The sequence below is a fragment of the Dipodomys merriami genome, unplaced genomic scaffold, assembly GCF_024711535.1.
Source record: "Dipodomys merriami isolate MVZ:Mamm:240054 unplaced genomic scaffold, mDipMer1.0.p SCAF_25, whole genome shotgun sequence".
Taxonomy (NCBI): domain Eukaryota; kingdom Metazoa; phylum Chordata; class Mammalia; order Rodentia; family Heteromyidae; genus Dipodomys; species Dipodomys merriami.
In genome coordinates, this window is record NW_027203937.1 from 2,865,525 (window position 1) to 2,887,722 (window position 22,198).

At 35.8% G+C, this 22,198-nt stretch overlaps 1 protein-coding gene across 2 annotated transcripts in view; it reads left to right on the forward strand.

The window, feature by feature from the left end:
* Nox4 (NADPH oxidase 4) overlaps positions 1-22,198 on the forward strand; it is a 201,111-nt gene that overhangs the window by 144,756 nt on the left and 34,157 nt on the right. For both annotated transcript variants that reach the window (XM_070034807.1, XM_070034808.1), the window contains exon 13: positions 18,609-18,690. In XM_070034807.1, coding sequence (XP_069890908.1) covers positions 18,609-18,690 — 82 coding nt within the window. The remainder of the gene's footprint in view (positions 1-18,608; positions 18,691-22,198) is intronic.

Here is a 22,198-nt window from a genome sequence, read left to right on the forward strand (position 1 = left end):
TACCTATTGTTAGGGGCTGGGAAGGTGGCTCAGTGGTAGAGCACTTGCCTTGCATGCCTGAGGCCTTGGGTTCGATTCTTCAGCACCACATAAGCAAAAAGAAAAAAGCCAGAAGTGGCGTTGTGGCTCAAGTGGTAGAGTGCTAGCCTTGAGCTGAAGAGCTGAGGGACAGCGCCCAGGCCCAGAGTTCAGGCCCCACAACCGGACCCCCCCCCAAAAAAAACAAAAAAATAAAGACCTATTGTTATACTAATGAAGTGTTATACTGCACTAAAACCCCTTTATACAACTACATAAAGATAATTTAAAAAATTAAAAATACCTTATTCTTAAAACACAAAAAATAATCTAAGCCCCAGCAAGTAGTAGCCTATTCTTTTTCTTGGTTGTAGTGGGTTGCCTTGATGTTGGTGATTTCTTTTGATCAGAATGGTAGCTTCTCAAGAGGGACCTGGAGAATTTTCTTTTAAGTAAGCCATCCCTGAAGTTTGATGCATGAATTGAGTCTTTTTTGAAAGATTTCTGTGTAGTTTTCACTGCTGTGTGATGCCATTTATCCCACACTGGAACATCTTTCAAAACTGAAGTCAACACTCCCAAACTATGCCAACCAAGTTCATTTTATAGGTTACATATTTTGGTCATGTCATGGTGGTCACAACATTTTCACAGTAAGTAGGTTCCATTTTTTTTTTGGTTCCATTTTTTTATTTAAAGGCAAACAAATATTTTCTTTGTTGATCCACGAAAAGCATTCTTCATATCTATGAAATATTTATCACAAGGGTGCAGCTATTTACTCACCATCTTCAGGTTTCACTTCTAATTCCGATTCTCTTGTCTCTACCACGTCCATCTGTAATTATTTCCTCTCCTGGCTCCTCAAGCCATGGTCATTTATGAGGGATGAAATCAACTTCATAAATTTTGGCTTCTGTTGATATTTTCATCTTTCTTCTAAATCACACATTGTTAAGGACAATGGTGCATTCTTGCTGTAAGATGTTCAGTGGCATTTGTCCAACAAATTCCACAGATTCAGAAGAATCAATCTGTGGAAACTTCAGCATCATAAAGTATTTTTTAAATAAGTTGACTTGAAAATTGAAATCACACTGTAATTTATGTGCTGCAGAATTGATGTATTACCTGTTTTTTTTAATTTCCATCACAATTCTTGGGTGAGCAAGTGTATTGTCAATGTAGAGTGAGATTTTGAAACGAGTCTTCTTTTCTGAGCAGTAGGTCTAGACAGTGTGTTTAAAATTGTCAGCAAAGTATTCTGTAAAGCAGAATGTGCAGTTATCTAGGCTTTGCTTGGATTCTTTCCTTCACTTGAAACCTTAGAGGCCATGATAAAGTTATTAACTGGCCTAATATCAATATTATTATTTTTTATTGTGAAAATACCGTACAGAGGGGTTACAATTACATGGGTAAGGCAATGAGTACATTTCTTATCAAGCATTGTTGCCTCTCCCTTTGTTTCCCCTTACCATTCCTTACCATCTACTCCCCCTCCCCCTGACCCCCGCCAAAGTTGTAAAGCTTGTTTTTCGACATAATGTCTTGTACATCTCATTGTTGCAATGGGTCCACCTGAATCCCTATTTAAACTATTTTTTCCCCTTCCCTCCACAAATTATACCACCATCAAATACAGTGAAAACAGGGGTTATACCATGGGGGAGGGACATAAAAAGCAACAAAGAAATACCTTATAAATATGTCAGAAACAATAGCAAGAAATAAAAAAAAAACATTTGAGTCCTTATCTTGGGGTTTATTTCGCCTAACATCAACTTGTCTGAAAGTTTCTACTTGTCTCAGACATATACTAGTTATTGCAAATAAGGGAAACCATGGGACCTATGTTTCTTTGGACCTGACTTACTTCACTTAATATAATTTTTTCCAAGTCTTTCCATTTCCTAAAAAATGGGGCAATGTCATTCTTTCGGATGGAGGCATAGAATTCCATTTTGTATATATACCACATGGCATCTGGGTTGGTTCCATCTTAGCTATAGTAAATAATGCTGCAATAAACATAGTTGTGCTGGTAGCTTTAGTATGGTCTTGTTTGTGATCATTTGGGTAAATGCCCAAAAAGGGATTGCTGGAATAAGGAATACCAAGAAGAAGGAAAATACAGAGGAGAGGAAAGGCAAGTTAGTAGGGCAGATAGAAAACTTACAACAGTTATTGCTTGCTTGCTGATGTATGAATGTGGCCTGTGGTGCACCAAAGAAAGTACAATAGTAAGGTTATCAATAACTATAACACATAGAAAACTAAGAAAAATGTTTGAATCTTATAAAAAGTGTGATATGGAGACATAAATCAGCAGAGAAATATTACCCACAGAGTTTCTTAGTGAAGCATTGCCACACCTATAATTTGCTGTAAAGCAAAGCAATAAGGGAATAATTAAATTACAAAAAAATGTGTGGGCCTGGAAGTTGGAAAAATATCTGGGCTAAGGATTTGTACTGGGAAATTATTGGTATCGGCTATTGATAGAGTTAGTCTTGAAGCTAGATTGGATCACCAACAGCAGTAATTCTCAACCCTGCAAGCAGCCATGGGAGGTGGTTCATAACTATCTTCCAGCATTCAGGGGGTTGACACAGGAGAAATGGATTTGAGGTCACCTTGGCTATTTGATTAAGCCTTGTCTCAAAAACCACAACAAATAAATCAACCCTTGTGAGGACCTTCACCTTGCTTTTTCATATTTCTTATGTTCCCTTAAAATTTAACTTTAAAAGTAAAATTACATTTACAGATATTATAAATATCATTATGGAAGTCAATATAATACCCTTCCTTAGCATAACAATTTCAGGAAATAACTGTAATAATTAAAATCATGAGAAGACAGAAGTAGGAGAGAGCAAACTAGCTGCCTCCTGTCTTTTCCTCCTTTTGGTTCAGGGCTCTTCCTTGTTAACTTCATGTTAATTACTTTCAGGAAAGACTTGTCTCCACAACTAGTGCCATTTGAGATTAGAGCTTCAGCATATGAATTTTGTGGGGACAAAATATTATTCACAGGACTTACAATATGCTTCTCCATAATGATACACATCTTTTGGTTAGTTGTGGAAAAATAGAATATTAGGGTTCCTTCAGTTTAGAAAGTAGTTGTTATCTTGCAAATTGAATTAACAAACTAAAACCATGCAAAAATTTGCATTTATGTGGTCATAAATGAATTATTCATTTACAAATATATTCAGTAAGTCATATAAAAATGTATAGGATATTAGACTAGTGTTTCATGGTATGCTCCATAACATGGCAGGATGCCTGTTGTTCCTAATCCTTATACTTTCAACAAGAAATCTAATAACAGATGCTGGAAGGGATGTGGCCAAAAGGAACCCTACTGCATTGTTAGTGGGAATGTAATTGTTCAGCCACTTTGGAAAGCAGTATGGAGGTTCCTCAAAAGACTACACATAGAGTTCCCCTATGATGCAGCAATCTTACTTTTGGGCATTTACCCAAATGATCATGAACAAGGCCATACTAAAGCTACCAGAACAACTATGTTTATTGAAGTATTATTCATCATAGCTAAGATATGGAACCAACCCAAATGCCACTCACTAGATGAATGGATGAAGAAAATGTGGTATAGATATAAATACATATAGATAGATAGATAGATAGATAGATAGATAGATAGATAGATAGATAGATAGATAGATAGATAAATGGATGAAGAAAATGTGGTATATAGATCACATTTTCCTCATCCATTTATATATATATATATATATGTATGTATGTATGTATGTATATACATACATACAATGGAATTCTATGCCTCCATCAGAAAGAATGACATTGCCCCATTTGTCAGGAAATGGAAAGGCTTGGAAAAAAATCATAGTAAGGAAATTAAGCCAGGCCCAAAGAAAAATAGGTCCATGGTTTCCCTTATTTGCAATAACTAATATATATCTAGGACAAGCAGAATAGGTCAAAAGCTATGTACATTTGATCATATAACATGAAGCTAAGCAAAATGAACCCCATGATAGGAACACAAGAGGTTTTATCTTTGTTACTGTTGTTTTTAATGTACTTATAATGTACTATGTGATCTTTTTGGTTTGTTTTGTATGTTTTTCCCCCATGGTATAACCCCTGTTTTCACTGTATTTGATTCAGGTGCCCTGCATCTTATATATACATTTTTTTCTAATTTGGGGAGGGGAAGGGATATAACAAAATGCTTAAATAGGGATACAGGTTGACCCATTGTAACAATGAGATGTACAAGACACGTTGAAAATGAACTTTATAACTTGGGAGAGAGGAGGGGAGAGAAGGGATGGTAGGGGAAAAACAAAGGAGTGGGAAACAATGCTTGATAGGAAATCTACTAATTATCTTACTCATGTAAATGTAACCCCTCTGTACAGTATCTTTACAATAAAAATATACATGAAAAAGAAGAGAATACAAGTGTTTGGTTTAGATTGTACAGGAGAGTGCTTCAAGGACAGTGTTGATTCAGTATATCAAATGCTTCTCAGAAGTGAAGTAAAAAGAAGTGACTTTAGGAGTTGTGGTTTTATCTGCATTTTTTGGTTTTTTTTTCTCCTTTTTAGTGCTAGGGATTCAAGTCAGGGTGTTATACTTGCTAGGCAACATGTGTTACTGAGCTACAGCCTAGTCCTGGACTTGGTTTTAAATAAAATGTTGAGAATAAAAGTCTGTTTAAAATACATTTGAGAGATTAACAAGTAGATATCATAAATATTGACAAATGTAGTAATACATTGGGTTAGATGAAATAATTTGGAGAGGATGGTGTCCATCCTGATGTGTACTCCTTAAAATCAGTCTGGTTGCTTCCAATCACTAATTGTGTGTACAACTGTTTTACAAAAATACCAGTATCAGTATGTCTACTAAATGTAACATGTTGATAGTCAGCTCTGGGGTAGTATGAGAGGTTGGAAGGAGGAGGTGGTTAAGTCATGGGGCTTCTGCCCTCATGAATGGTGTTAGATCCTTTACAAAAGGAGTCAGTTACTACTTTCTGCTTTAATGAAGGGAAAATGCACAAATCCTCTTTGGGTTCTACTACTATCTAACATATGTGGACCTAACAACAAGGTTGAATCTTGGAAGCACCAATACTGGTCATATCTAAGTCTTCAACTTTCCAGCATTTGGAACTGTGAGAAATATTTTTTAAATAAATTATACAGTCTGAGGGCTAGGAATGTGGCTTAGTGGTAGAGTGCTTGCCTAGCATGCATGAAGCCCTGGGTTCTATTAGTCAGTACCACATAAACAGAAAAAGCTGGAAGTGGTGCTGTGGCTCAAAGTGGTAGAGTGCTATCCTAGAGAAGCTCAGGGACAGTGCCCAGGCCCTGAGTTTAAGCCCCACAACTGGCTAAATAAATAAATAATACAGTCTGAAGTTTTACCATAGTCAAACTAATAGGCTTATAAAACTTTATTCATTATTGATTAATTTTTAAACCTGAATTGAATATTTGCTAGGATACTACTAAATTTTAAAGAGATTGTGTTTCCAATGAAATGAAGAAATAGGTCAATAGCTGAAAGGAGATCATAAGGACAAAACAAGGATGGTGAGGATACATTAGTGTAATTTTAATAGTTACATTATGATAATTATATTACAACATTTCTATATTTCTGAGAACAATACAAATAATAAAAAATCACAGAGAAAGGATAAATTATTGGAGAAACTGAAGATTCGGTTAGAGAACAAAAGTCCACAAATGCCTCTTTTTGTTTGGTTTTTTTTTTTTTTAACTGTATTTTTTTTTGTCTTTTCTTTTTTGGTACTGGGGATCGAACCCAGGACGTTGCACTTGCTAGGCAAGCGCTTTGCCACTGAGCTACATCCCAGCCCTACCACAAATGCCTCTTAATGAATCCAGAATGACTGGATTCCAAGATATAAATGGAAGCATTGGCATTGGGTAAAGAAGCTTTAGGAGTTTATGCTTTATAACAGGAAGAAGGCAAAGAAGATGCTTTCACATGTTAATAGAAGTGAGTTGCAGAATGTTTGATGCATTTGGATTGAGAGATATAAAATGGCTCCTCCTGGTTCTAATTTAAATAAATAGCAGGTGAATCATTGAGACTAAGAGTGCAAGAATATGAGCTCAAAGATTGAGGAGAAGGTGAAATCCGTCATTTGAATAGTAAATTGATGAGTGAAGCCTGGCGGTCCTACTTAATTGTTCTCTTTAATTTAGTCCTATTTGATCTAATGTCCTTTTCAGGTGTGTGTTTCTAAATGTAAAGTGAAAAAATTCAGAATCATCATGATTTATTTTCCAGCTATTGTCCATATTCCACATTAACAAGTGCACAGTTGGAGAATTAGATTTTTGTCAGCATTGCTCCACATTTAATTAAATCCACCATAGCTGTCACCTCAAATCTATTTCCCTACTTACAACCATGGGGTCTCTAAAATATGAATCAAATAGCATTGCTTCTCGTCTATAAAATACTTTAATTGTATTCTACTGGTACTGTAGAATAAAAACAAAAATCTTCACCATGACCAAGAAGAGCCTCTGTTCTCTTTCCTTATCTACATTTCATTATGAGCCACTTGACCTGTGATTTTTTTTTTCATTTTTCTCATTTCCTACCACCCTGTATATGTCCTGGTACATCAACAGAAACAATCACATTACTGCTGCCCATACTTACTCACATGTATATTTAGTCTATTTATATCAGATTGAGAGTCAGTTCCCCTGAGAAAGCTTCAAGACACTCAATGTAGGTTATATTTTGTATAAGTTACTCCCCACTGGCCACTATATAATTAATGGGTGATCATTAATTTATTTAGTGTTCTACAAGCAAGCCTAAGCACTATCAGATTAGAGAACTATGTGTCCTTTTGCTCCTTGTTATAATTAAAGGATTTATAAGGCTCCTAGTAAATTCAAATATTTGTTAAGAGAAAGAAGCAAAGAAGAGAGAGTGAGGAAGACAGACAGAGGTAGAAAGGGAGATAAGAATGTCATAAGCATCATTAAAATTCCTAGGGTAATGGAGGTGAAATGAGATACATCAATAAATGTAATAACACTGATATAGAGGGTGAAGTTTTGGGAGAGACACTGGGAGATTTTATGGGTCAAACTCAGTGCTAGGTATAAATAAAACGCAACCAGAATAGTGGATTGTTCTACTGTGATAAGTTGTTTAGTCTACTAAGTTAGTGGACTATCATTCATAGAATATCCAGAGAATGGTATGTTTTTGGGAAGCCAGGCAGTGTTAGTTTCTAGAGGTGAGGCCATAATAAACTACTAGTGCGGTCTTTCTCTTAAAGATATTGGTAAAATATTGAAGAGTTTTAATTTGGAGCTAACATCAAATTTGTACATTATGTAGTTCATCCTGCCAATGTTCTTTAGAATGGAAAGGAGGTAGGCTAGGTTATCCACATACAGACAAAGAAAACATGAAATAATACATTGCTTACTGAAACCAAGGGGCTTTATCTCCTGAGTTCTGAGAAAGGGATCACCACTGATGTCCAATGAAATAGAAAAGAATAGAGCAACTGGAAGGAATTACTACTAGCTTTCTAAAGCTCTTGTTAATGGAAAGATGGAGGACAGAGATTCAGGGATATTACAAATTACTGTGAATTACTAAATGATTTAGAAAGCAGTAAGTAGAGTTAGACTACAAAAATAGCCATATAGTTAATAGGCCCACTTTTAAATTCTCCTTATTTCAAAATTTCCCCAGAATTCTGCAAGTGAATGAATTTATATTTTGCTAGCCTGTTATTAAGAGTAGAAAAAGAGTGAGAAATACAGATTCAATGACCTGTGTGTGCATCTCAGCCACGATGAAGATTAAACTACCGTTTCATGAAGTAACTGATTTGTATTATGAAGCATGAATTCTAGCTTCTTCTGAATCTGTGTGAACATCACGGAAGACAGCTGAGTAGTTATTTTAATGAAATGTAACACAGCTTATTTGCTATCAGAATATAACTTGATTCAATGAAAGTAAGTTGAGCTTAAACTCTATATATCATAGTCTCAGAAATCCAGGAAATTTTTCTATCTGAGAAATGAGAAACTCATAGTGTATCTATCACAATTTAAATGCCCATCTGCTCTCCGGAGAGAGGATGAATTGCTTTTTTGTTGTTTCCATACTTCCTGAACATGAAATTGGTGCTATCATTTTTCAGTAGATGACAGCTCATTTATAATGCCATAGACATATAAAGACTACTTTGTAAATGATAGGAATTTATTACTCATTAAGTTTCATTCTAGTTGCTATTTTTTAAACCTAAGAGCAAGGGAAAAATATTTTTTAGACCAATAAAAATGTTAGACTTAAAACAGGTTGTTTCTGGACTTAGAATTATTATAGAGAAATAATTTGTTTACATGGATTGTTCTGTATTTAATTTTCAATTTTCATTGTTCTCTTCCCAAGAGAAGGTTATATTCTCTGTTATCTACCATTTTTAAATTTATTATTCTACAGAATATGAAGGAAAAGAATTACTAGGAATTTTCTTGGTAATATAATTTCTTACTGAATGCAAAAACCATGACAGTAATGTATTGACTAGCCAAGAAGGGATATGTCACTTTAAACTGTCAGCCTTGGGTAATTGATCTAAATAATTTTAACGAAGGAAAAAAAGGAAGGATGTTTGTGATTATCATCATCATCATCATCATCATGAGACATGAAGTACTGTCTTTGCACATGTATTATTATATGTGTGCGCACATGCATGGCACGTGTGTGCATGTGTATGCATGTGTTTGTGTATATGTGTGGTACTAGGGCTTGAATGCAGGTACTCAAGGCTATCCATTAGCATTTTTGCTCAAGGTTAGGGCTCTACTACTTGAGCCACAGCAGCTCCACTTCCTACTTCCCAGAGTTTTGGTTAATTGAAGGTAAGAGTCTCATGGATTTAACTGTTTGGGCTGGCTTCAAACACTAATTCCCAGATCTCAGTCTTCTGAGTTGCTAGGGTTACAGGTATGAGGTACCAGCTCCCTACTCTAATTTTCTTAATATACCTTCCTAGCACTTTATAAAGGAAGCTAAGTAAGTATAATTATTTTCTAAACAGATTATAATATATACTAAAACTAAAACAAGCATAAAATTCAGGTGAGATTCTAAATGTCATCTGAATGAACACACCTAACGCATTAGCTTTATTAAAATCAGTGAAAGGTAAGTTATCTTCTGAGAATTCACAAGCTAGTTAAGTTTGATTTTGATAGACTTTCAGATAGACATGAATGTTTTTTGTACATCTCAACAAAAAGTAAATAGCTGACAAAACTGAAAACTCTGTACTAGTTAGAAAAATTGGTCACAGAGCACATTGCTGCCTCCACATAGCCATGGCTGGTAGGTTCAGAGAGGGGTAATTGGGACAGGAATTCCAGAGCAGAAACCTCTATGAAAACCTGCAACTATGTGGGGAACCTGAATTGTAATTGTTGAATTTCTGGGAAGCTGGGCTAGGACAAGGCTGAGACTTAAAAAAACAACTTTCTTGGAAAATCCATGCACATAAAATCCATGTACAGGAGCTCTGCAAGGTCTTCAGGATGAATGTCATGAAAAGAAATTCCTTGGATATTTTATAGCACATAGAAAGCAAAAAGGAGCTATTTCTTAAAAAAAAAAAAATTCCAGATCATTTTGGTCTTAACAAAGTCAGTCTCTAGGAGAAACTTTTGTTGTAAGTTAAATCATTCCAGAAGCCACATCTTAAAATATTGAATATTGGAGTCATAATTATACAGTTAACAGGCTGCAGGCTGCCATTTGTTACAAAGGCCTGCAGCACACAAATACACATAACACAGCTAGGAAACATGCTAAAGAGGAAAGAAATAGCAAAAACAATACCAACCAGCCAATTCAGCTCAAGTGGAAAGCTGGATTGGGACTCCATGATGCCTGGAGACAGGACACAGGACACGATCACAGAGACACACGTGGCATGGAGTCCTGGTGGCTAGGCTGACCCTGGCCTAAGTAGGTTGGCACAGGGGGCAGATCCTCAGGAAATTCCCAGTCCCAGGCACTAGACTGAGAGATTCAGTAACCTATCAGCCAAGTGCCTGCCCCTGCCTCCTGGGGTTCGGGCACGCCCATTACCTGGGAGGCAGGTGATGGGAGGAGCGAGGTTTCCTTCAGCCGCCCTCCCCCATACCGGACCCTACCATTCACCATGTGGCCAGTCTGGCTCTGGCCGGACCTGGCCTGCTTACTTCATTCCCTCCTTTTTTTCTACTGCTGTGAATATATCAGAACTTAACTCCAGCCACTTCAGGATCAGAGAGATGATGTAAATAGAACTTAAGAAAAAAAATGTAATGATAAACATAAAAGCATGATGTTTATGGGGGAAATACTGTGTCAATGTGGCTCAAAGACTTCATAGGAGGAAGTATTAATAGATAAGGCTGCAGTGACACAGAAGAGATTAAAAAATAAATTGAAGCATTAAACCAAATAAATTATTCTTCACTTTACAGTCTACAGACTTTAGTCTATAGGCTAAAGAATATCTAGCCCACAGTCCAAACAAATATCTCCCTTTTAATCTGAACTCAGCAAGAGTTCATTGGAAACAAAGACTATACAGTTTGGCATAGTCACTGAAGACCTTTCTTGAGGAATGGGAGTTGAGTTGGTGCTCAAATCCTGGGCAGGATTGGGTTAAGTGAAGGACAAGAGGTTCTGGCAGCGGAAAAGATATGCAAGCTGAAAGAGAGGTCAAGGAAAATCTAGTTTTGTCCAATAAAACAGTCTAACAAAGGAAGTGGATTCATGATTTGTTTATTGCCCTTCCCTGGTTCACACTCCCCACAGCACAATCTTTGTTCAGGATGTCAGCATGAGTTTTGATGGATTTCAAGGGACCATATATCGCTTGGTATTTATTTTCTTTGCCCAGGATTTTAGGTTAGAACTTCATTTTCTTTGGATTTTGTATAAAATTACCCAATCCTTTCTTAAATATGCACTTAGGGGGTGTCAGGATTTGTGCAGAAAGCAAGAGCTGGCTTAGTATCAAGCTGAGCCTTGATCACATTGAGATGTTTCTTTTGTTAAAAGTCAACATGATTTAGGAAATGCATTTGCTGTGACAAATGAAAGTATAGCTTTTTTCCTTCAAAGGTGAATTGTGTTGGGAAAATCTTAGTAACAATAATGTGTTTATCCCAAAATGCCCTGTTATTTGCTTTCACTTTTCCTGAACCTCTGTTTCCTCACCCCCACTCCCCCCTTTCTCTGTCAGTTTCTGCTATGGCTTAGCCTCTGTGACAATAAAAGAATTTATATTTTGTAAGAAAGACAGTTATAGACATTTTGATTCATTGATGTTTTTAGAGGCCAAAGAAGTCTGTTTGTAGTGTTTTGAAAAGCTGCTTTGAGTTTCTTTTTAACAGCATACTTAACAAGTAGGAAGTAGAATAATGAGTGACAAAGGAATAGACTTTTTATATTGTAATACTTCTCTTGAAAATATACAGATCCATTAAGTAATTTTTCTTTGTTTAATTCTGTATTTTCCCCGTAAGATCTTTTGGAGTTTAAAACTACCAGGTGTTGAGGCTTTTAGCTGTGTGTGTGTGTGTGTGTGTGTGTGTGTGTGTCAGGTGTTGAGGCTTTTAGCTTTGTGTGTGTGTGTGTGTGTGTGTGTCCTAGTTGTACTGTTCTCTTTCTACATCAAGCTTAGGAAAGAAGAACGTAAAGAGGAGAGGTGAGATAAAACAGTGTTTTCTGTCTACAGAATAAGGGAGTATGAAGCAGTGGGAAGAAAAATGGCCAGAGGCTCTGTCTTGTTTTTGTTTTGCCTGGAGTAATAATCTCATTGCCTTGGCTGGCCATGTAACCCCAGGACTGTGAAACAGTTGTCTATTATTAGTTGTTTTCAGTTTCCTCATATTCAATATGTTGAATTGAGGGTATTTTTCCCCTCACTTCTCAGCTCATTATGACTATAAATCTGCAGATATCTTCAGGGTAATAAGTTCTTAAATATGGATAATTTAATAGTTTCTAAAATGGAAATGATAAGAGATACATTTCAATATGGTTGAGAAAAATCCCAGGAGAATATTGTGGAAGAATTTATGACAAGTGCAGGCCTTTTGTTATTTGTCTCAAATTGGTGAAGAAAGTGAGGATAAAGTATAATGTTTGAGTTGAGATATATAAAATTAATAATGAATGACTTTAAGATATAACTGTAACCATGCTTTTTTATGGAGAAGACCAAGACTTCCCTGCTAGCTAACTAGATGTTTCGACTTCTGCAACTCTGCTTCTGCTATTTTCTGAACAATGCTAGCCCTCACCAACCTGAGTCACCACCGCCCTTTGTTCTATTCTCCAGCCTTCTGCCGATTCCTAGGCTGGAAAACCCTTGGTGGAAAGCTTAAACTTAAGGCATGACCTTTTGGAGCAGCCATTGGCTAACAAACAGCCTTACTACGCATGCCTGTATCCTCCCCTTTCTCTGTCCCAGCAAGGAATGTTTAGAAGCCCAACTGGGTTGGCACTCTGGGGCCAGGGCCATCTTCTGGGAGGCCGACCTCAGGTGCGGTCCTGGCACTCAGTGCTCCCTCGTTCAATAAAATCTTTTAGGTTTGAATTGCAGATTGTGGTCTCACAGCCCATCTCCACACAATGCACTCTGTCTTCTTCTGGTTGCACAGTCATGGTGTTCTGTGTTCCCATGTAAAAATGAGTGTTTGTTTTTCTCTTTCAGATGATTTTGTTTTTATATTACCTTTATATTGGTCTTAAAAGGTATGCAAAATCAAGTCTCATAAAACGAAAACATACATCTGATTCTTTTTCCTTCCGAAATGCAAACTGTTTCCTTTTGAATTCTAACACAGAAGATTTGATACAATTTAGTAAGAAAATACTCTTGCTCTGCCACTAGCTTTCTTGATCTATCTAAAATAGTGTAACTTGAAAGCTTGTAATAGTATAGTAGTACACCTTGATGTGGATTTGAAGGCAATATTTTTAACATCAACTATTGTTATTTAATACTTAGCTAGTATGCTAACAAAGGACATTATTAACAAACTTTTGAGAAAAAGGAAATTGATATTCTATATATTTTAGTGGTTCTGGATGCGAAGTTTGCCCTTTGATTACCATTGTTTCAAACAGTTTGTTTTTCTAAGATTAACCAACCATTAAATTTTGAATCCTTTGAGTAGTGTTCTTTACTCACTGTTTACATGATTTTTTAATTATGCTTTTTCCTGTCCTTCTTCACTTTCGCTTTGCCTTTCCTTTTTTCTTTTTCTTTTTTTTTTTTAACTGTATTTTTTTTTCTTTTTTCTTTTGGTATTGGGAATCAAACCCAGGACATTGCATTTACTAGGCAAGCGCTTTGCCACCCCTCCTTTCATTTTAATTAGTGTACTTTAATTGTAGAAATAATGGGTTTGACTATAGAATTTTCATATATATATATATATATATATATATATATATAATACACTGATCATAATTATTCCCATGACCTTCTGGTCCCCTCAATCCCTTTGTCTCTGTCTCTGTCCATCTGTCTGTCTGTCTCTTAAATGTAGATTTCTCATAAGAGAGAAAACATGCAATATTTTTATTCTTTTTTTGTATTTTTTTAAATTTTTATTTATTTTTTTATTGTGAAAGTACTGTACAGAGGGGTTTCAATTACATGGGCAAGGTAATGAGTACATTTCTTATTAAGCATTGTATCCTCCTCCTTTGTTTCCCCTTCCCATCACTTCCCATCCTCCTCCCGCCCCCCCCCAACACTCCCCTCGCCCAAAGTTGTAAAGTTCGTTTTTGACATGACAACTTGTACTTCTCATTGTTGCAATGGGTCCACCTGTATCCTTATTTAAACGACTTGTTTTTCCCCTTCCCCTAATATTTTTATTCTTATGTCTGGTTTATTTTGCTTACATTTTAAATTATTTTTGTAACTCATTATATCACATTCTAAATCTTTTGTTGTTTCACAAGTAGAACTGCCTGGATAAAAATTATTTTATGCATAGTTTGTGAGTAATAAGAGCTACTTGATGAAAGTTTTGTTGAGTGATAGAACAAATGAATAAAATGAGATAAAAATTTTCACTTCCCCCAAAATACCAATCTTACTTCCAAATCCAAATTTTCTTCCAAAAGAGATTTTGATTTCTAATGGGGAAAATATTAGTAAAAATATTCATTTCATCTAGCACCATAGAGCAGAAAGATTCAGATCTTTAATGAAAGCTTTCTTGAGAAAAGCAGATTTTACATGAAAAAAAAAATTAAGCCAGAAAACCTTTTAGCCTTCCTCCAAGCCTCCTATAGCCATTTAACAGGTCAACTCTGTATTAGAGAAATAAAATCCATTTAGACAAAATTGTCTCTAAGGTAATGTTATTTTTTGAGAAAGCAAAGCATTATTGTACTTTCTTGGTTCTAGCAGTGGCTTATGGGAAATTGAGTTTTGGTTTACTTCATTGTTACCAGTTACCCGGTCAACTCTGCATCTTTCCCATGTCTATTTCCCTAATCCCCAAATGCATAATTGGAATAAATGTGACTTAGGCCAGAAATTCTCTCTTTTTCCCTAAGGATATGTTCTTTGAGTCTGAGGGTTGAAGACTGCTGAACCCTTATGACTCACTGTCATGTGAGAAATGAGATGGAATGAAAGAAGGTTAAGGGCTCAGGCTTTGTGATGAGATTAGGATCTTCTTTCATTTCATTGCACCAGAGTTTTCTCTTCTTTATTTAGATTGTTAGTGCAAAATCCAGCTGTTGTTCCAAAGAGAAAAAAGATTATTTACTCTAAGCCATATTTAGCTTGAGCGATCATAACCAAGTCAGCCTGAATGACCTGTGCCACTGAGGAAGGGCTTGTATGAACTTTGAACTTTTATCATCACAGAACAAAAGAAAGTCATGAAATCAGTGGGTTTACTGAATACATTGATGGGGACAGCAGGTAGGTAGGTTATAGGATTTTGGGGGAATCTACAAATGTCAGATGTCATGACATTGTTAGCTGGATGGTTGGTGAAAGTGAATGGTCTGCTATGCTGAAAAATACATGAAAGTATAACATACTAGTCATAAAAATAGTAACTAAGGATACGGAAGTTGGTAGTAACTGGCGATTAAGAAGACTAAATAAAGACAAGATTAGTTGTTTCTATCTGCAACATCTCATCTCCCCACCATCACCAAGTCCTTGCCAATCATTGTACAAGGTCTTCAACTCGTTGCTGTTTCTGGGAGCTTCCCTTTAAAGGTACAAGTAACAAATAAAGACTGTGTATTCCAAGTGTTGGTCACAACATTTGATACACTTGTGCATGATGCAGCAATGGGAATATTAATGGCCTACTTTCTTATGAAATATCATGTTTAATACTTCCTACTATGAATTATGACAATTTGTCATTGTGTCATCTCCATGTAATTATAATACTGTTTAATCTAATTTGATCTTTGATTGCAAAATAAATGTAATGCAATGACTATGATGTACTTGTCTTACTATATCATTTTATTTTATGGGACTAGAGTCTATTTCCATACTATTTCACTTTATTTTATGGGACTAGAGTCTATTTCCCTATGGTATAATTTCTAATATTCCATTTTATACTATTCCAGTTATTTTTATCTTGTATTGTTTGTTTAGAGATGGTCTCACCATGTAACCAAAGCAGATCTCTATTTTTCAGTCTCCTTGCTTTAACCTCCCAAGTGTTGAAATTATACTGGTATTTCAGTATGCTCAACTTGTACCATTTGTTATTTTTATTTTTTAATCTATTTATTTATTTTTATTTTTGGTACCAGTCCTGAGCCTTGAACTCAGGGTATGGGCACTGTCCATGAGCTTTTGTGCTCAAGCCTAATACTCTATCACTTGACCTACAGCTTTACTTCAAAAATTTTTGGTAGTTAATTGAAGATAAGAGTCTCATGGGCTTTCTTGCTCAGTCTGTCTTTGAACCATGATCCTCAGGTTTTAGCCTTCTGAGTAGCTAGGATTATAGGCATGAGCTACTGGCATTTGGCTTTCCACTTATTATAAAATGTAAGTTGAATCTTTTGAGAATCTTTTTAATGCTCTGAAGGATTCTCTTTTTAAAAAAGTGAAAAAACTAGTAAATTTAGTGCAATAGAAGCATTAAGAGAAAGAGAAGAATATTTTTATCTCTAAATAAAAAGGAAACAAAATCTCTTTGTTCTCAGTGGTAATGCTATATGATGAGTGATGTTTTATCTGATTTTTTTCCTTGTCCCTGATAGTTTAAAAATCAAAGTAGAGGAAATATTTATTGACTTATTGGAGACAACAGAGGGGCAGATAAATAAAGAGGATCAAAGCTATGTGAGGTGGCTCACATCTGTAATCATAGGCATTCAGGAGGCTGAGATCTGAGGATCACAGTGTGAAAACAGTCAAGTCCAGACCAAAAAGAAAAAGTCCTTGGGATTCTTCAATTGACCACCAAAGGAAAACAAAAGAAATAAACAAAAACAAAACAACAGAAGTGGAGCTGTGGTTCCACTGGTAGAATAGTTAGCCTTGAGCACAAAAAGCTCAGAGACAGTGCCCAGGCCCTGAGTTCAAGCTCCAGGACCAGAATACAAAACAATGAGGATCAATAAAAGCTTTCCTTCAGGAAAGCAAAGATTTTGTAAACCCTGTCTGACAGAATCCTTCCAGAAAGCTATCCCTTTATAGGATACTAGGAGAAAACTTATCAAGTGCCTATGATCACATTTTTAGATGCAAAGAATTTTAGGTTATAAAAGAATAGCATTAATTAGCATTACTCTTTTCCTCTTAAATTATTCTTTTGTCCTTTTCCCTCTTTTTTGCAATGTATGATAAAGGCTCATAGCAATAGGATATGTTTGCATACTTTTTGATGCTTTGCAAATCTTTATTGTGTTTGGTATATTCTGTATAGTGAGAATAATTAGAAGAGGGCTATTTTCCTTAAAGAGGGAGATGAAATTGTATCAGAGTAAATGTACCAGAAAATCTCAACTAGAATTGGGAAGAGAACCCAGATTAATGGGTATGACATCCACATTAATATCCTCTGAATCTCTCTGTTGATTAGGTAAAAGGAAGAAAGAGTGGATAAAAGCAAACAAAAGCTTGTAGTAATTAAGACATATGCCCCCACTGGCAGAATATCCTGTTCAGATAGTACTACATCATTAGTCTGCTCATCACAGTATATCATTATGCAGAAAATTGTGCTTCTTATCAATGGCTTTAAGGAAATGGCTCTCATAAAACCCATGAGTCTGAGCTCTAGAATTGGATAGTTGTACTGTTTCCTGAAGAAATAATACGGGCTTATTGAGAAAGTATGCATGGTTTGATTTTGCTACAAGAGAAGTAATACTTCACAATTTTTATTTCTTAACAGAGGAAAAAATCAAATGTTTTGATTGTTATTCAGAATCAGATGAGAAGGAGATGCTATTTAAATCATTAATAGGTAGAATACTAAAGAACAATTAATGAATAAACCATAAGTTTTTATTTAGTTGTATTTTTCTATTGATAATTTGATCATTTACCTTTATTTTCATAAGGAAAAAATGACCATGTGCCTTTATAGAATGAAACAAATTGCTTGAATTTAGTAATTTATCAATATAATGGAAAATGAATTTGAGAAGGGACATAATTTCAGGATAGTGCATATTTTCTGCTTGCATATATGTGAACGTTTTTGGCAAATATGATAGACATTCAATAGCTTTCATTTGTATTCGCTTAATATTCTTGTACCTATACTTTGGTAAAAGTTATTTCAAATTAAAAAATACTAATTGTAATTTTCTTCATACTTCAGGCAGATTTATAAGTGATTTCTTTAAAAAATTTAAATTGCTATTCTTAGTAGTACACAAATTGGGGTTTGCATTCAGAATTTTGTCTTGCTAGGCTGCTCCTTTACCACTGAGTCATGTCCCCACGCTTTTCAGCTTTTCATGAACTTTCATAGAGGGTTTCAAATTTTATGTCCTAAGCTTGCCTCAGATTGTGATTCTCTTAACAGTGCTTCCCATCACACTCAGCTAATAGCTTGAGATAGAGACTTGCTAACTTTTTGGTCAGGGCTGACCTTGAGAAATGCGCTCCTCTCTATCTCTACTTCCCAAATAGCTGGAGTGACAGATGTGTACCTGTGATTCTCTGATCTGGCTCATGACAAGTGGCTTTGATTTACACTGCTGAGGTTAAATAATGAGATGGTACATCTCTTTATCGATTTGTTGGAAATGTGTGTTATCCATAACCTTTCAATTATATGATTTTATCAGTCAGTGCTAAATAATATTTGTGATTTTTATATTTTAAAGACTATTTTTATCATAAAATAGATGTAGTCCTTAAGGAAACAAATGGATGTGTGTTTTAGTAGTATATGGTATATACAATTCTGTTTTGAAATTCCTTTCATACCTTTTACTTTTTCACAACTTGGTATTTATTTTTCTTTTGACAGAACGGTTTCGTGATTTACTACTGCCTCCACCTAGTCAAGATTCTGAGATTCTGCCCTTCATTCAATCTAGAAATTACCCAAAGTAAGCAACAGGAGATTACTGGGTATTGAGAAGCACAGGGGCAGAGTGCTGTATGTGTGTTGGCAGGCAAAAACAAAAATGTAATCTTTTTCAGAATGTTTACTAACCAACCCAACTAGGGCATCTTCTACAATTCAGCATCTTGGGCTGTTCACAGATGGTACAGAGAAGAAAGACCTGCTACTAACTACCATCCAACTATGGCTGGGGAAGTAGAGCCAGTGTAGATAATAAGCTACCTGCATGTGTCCTACATAATACTGTATCAAGTAGGGACAGCTATTATATGCATGATTTCTCATATGGTTTTCTATTTTTGTCCTTTAAATGCAAGTATTTATCCATACTGTCACAATTGATTGTGAAAATAACATTCTAGGTATGTTTTTTCATAATTTTTATTTATTACTCTTTACCATTCTTCTGACATTTTCATACATGGATGCCATGAATGCACTTAGTGGTTGAAGGGCTATGCCTTCAGTATCCTGAGGGTGAGGGAATGCCACACCTTTTCTCACATATCCTCTTCCCTAAAGGCTACTGGATACTGGGATCTTGATCTTCCTGTGGAGTCTTGGAGCACCCCTTGTGAGTGTCTGATTCTCTTTATTAACTAGTATGCAGTGAACTAAAGAAAAACCCTCTAATACAAATGGAAGGCCACCAAGATAAAGAAATTTGAATTTGGTTTATGTATATTTAATCAAAACTAATAGTATATTTAAGCAAAACTAATCAATCTGCTAAATGATTTGTTATTTGATTGCTTTGCTGGCTATTTACTTTCCCCTAACACTTACATTTGATAACACTAATTCTGATGACAAAAGTTTTTTTTTTATCTTTTCAGATATGGATTTAAGCTTAGTTATCAGCAACTGTTTTCTAGGCCTGCATACTGTGCACGGGGACAGAAATGTGCCTATATGGCCTTGTGTGTCTGTATTGCTATTCAGGTGTGGCCTTACCTGAGGAACTGCAGTGTGACTCGTGTGTGCATTCCTCAGCTGTGTGTTTGGGGAGCATGAATTCACTTGCAGGGACTGCTGTGTGACTAATGCTTGCACACACTGATGGAGCCACTTTCCTGCCTCCTGGACTCAATGTGCACTGCATTCCTTTGCCTGAAGAGGGAGCCACAATGGGATTTTAATGATAATCTGTTTGCCACTATTTCACTTGTGTTTTTTTTACATTATCTTTTTAGCTTTTATTTATTTTTTGACTTAGTGTACATTTGTCATACAAGGATGTTTTGAGCTATTTCCATACATGTCCACAGTGCAATTTCAAAATGTTACTCCATTTCTCCTGCCTCCACTTATACTCATTTTATACTCATTTATACTCCATTTCCTTTACAGAATTCGATGGGTTTCTTATGTTTTTATGATACCCATACACACATGTGTGCACACATACACATACACACATACAAACATGCACACACACACAGACTCTCATAACCTTCTTCCATCTTATTTCTCCCTCAGCATCTCCTCCTTTCTCTCTTCCCTGTCTTATTGGTCCCTTCTTAGCAAGTCACACGTTTTCATTCCTGACTTACTACCACTAATGTTGTCATCATCATCACCATTTTAGGTCTGTACTCCACAAAGAATGAGAACGTGCAGTATTTTGCTTTTCAAGCTTGGCTTACTTTTCTCAACATTATGCTCTCCAGTTCCATCTATTTTCTTATAAAGGACCTAGTTTCATTTTTCTTTATGGTGAAGTAATAGTCTATGGTGTACATATACCGTAGTTGCTTTATCTAATAATCGATAGTTGGATATTTCTGCTCATTCCATGGTTTGACTATTGTGGACTGAGCTACAGTATACATGGGGATGAGTGTTATCTTTCTAGTATACTGATTTAAATCCAAATATGTGTGCAAGAATCATATAGTAGCATCAAAAGGCAGATCTAATTTTAGTTTTTTGAGGATCCTTCATTTTGATTTGCATAGTAGTTGTGCTAGTTTATTATTCCCTCCTTCAGCGTATATGGGTTCCTTTCCAACAGGTAAAGGATGTTTATCAAGCATATACAGTTTAGCACACACAAAAAAACACCCGAGGTTTAAACAATCCCATTAATAAATAGGCAAGTGATTGAATAGACAGTTCTAAGATGAAGAAGTGCAAATGTGCAACATTCTTAGCCATAAAGGAAATTAAATCAAAGCTACACTAATATTCCATCTCACCTAAGTCAGAATGGAAGTCTTCAAAAAATAATTATAGTAGCTCTACAGTCTTCATGTGCTTTTGTCCTTAGATTATCTTTCTGATAATGTGATGGTCCTGTTTGAACTAGTATTATAAATCAGTAGTCTGGATTTGTTTCTTATAGTTGTGGAAGTTGGGCGTCTAAGATCAAGGTTTTGGCAGACCAGGTGGCCAATCATGGAATACTTCTTGATAGATGATTGCCTTACCATTGTGTCCTCACGTGGTCCTCCTGTCTCTTCTTACCAGGTCAATCTAGTCCTGTTTTAAGACCTCTACTTTCATAGCCTAACTATACCTTGTTATGACACTATTATAAAATTCTATCACAGAGTTTCAGCACATGAATTTGAGGGACACATATTCAGTGCATGGAAGATAATGAACTTTTCTTCCAATATTTATCAAAGATTCTATGTGAAATTATTTTTCCAGTGTCTAGCTTGTGGACTCAATATAACTTGAACATCTATGAAATAAGAAGTAAAGTCTTCCACTGATACTTCCACCACACCCACACCCCCCCACACACACACACATTATGGAAAGAAAGATAACAGATTAGCCAGAGGTTGCCCCAGCAGCTGACTATCCTGGGACAATCTCCTTTCTCTGTGTTCTCATTCCATCAATATAAGGGGAGGGCTCAAAGCAATACTTAATACTTACAGATGATATGGAGATTCAACGAATGATAAATATAGAATATTATAATTCAACACAGCATGAAGGATAATGCTTCATTTTAGATGACAGCTTAATCTAATCTATTTGTATTTGTTTAAAACTTGTAAATTAACTAGATTTTTTTGTTTTTTAATATCTTAGGAAAGTAAGTTTTTCATTGATTTTAATAGAAGCTCTATCAGGATAATTTTCCAGCCTTCCTTGGTTAATATGCAGAGAAGGGTAGAGAAGGATGGGGAGGGAAAGAAGGAGGGAGGGAGGGAGAGAGAGAGAGAGAGAGAGAGAGAGAGAGAGAGAGAGAGAGAGAGAGAGAGAGAGAGAGAGAGAGAGTATGTGTGTGTGTGTGTGTGTGTGTGTTTATGGGAAAACCATTTGAAAATCATTCCCTGCTATGGTTCTGGGGAACATTATTCTAAAATATAACAGTGTTCATTCATCATAGTCTTATATTTGTGAACTACTATTTGACCCAGTGGCCAAAGCCAGGAAGGAACATCTATTCTTTCATCAAGATGCAATTGCACGTATTTTCAGAACATGTAGAGGTGTGACAGTTCTCAGAAAGGGTGAGATGAGTGGAAACT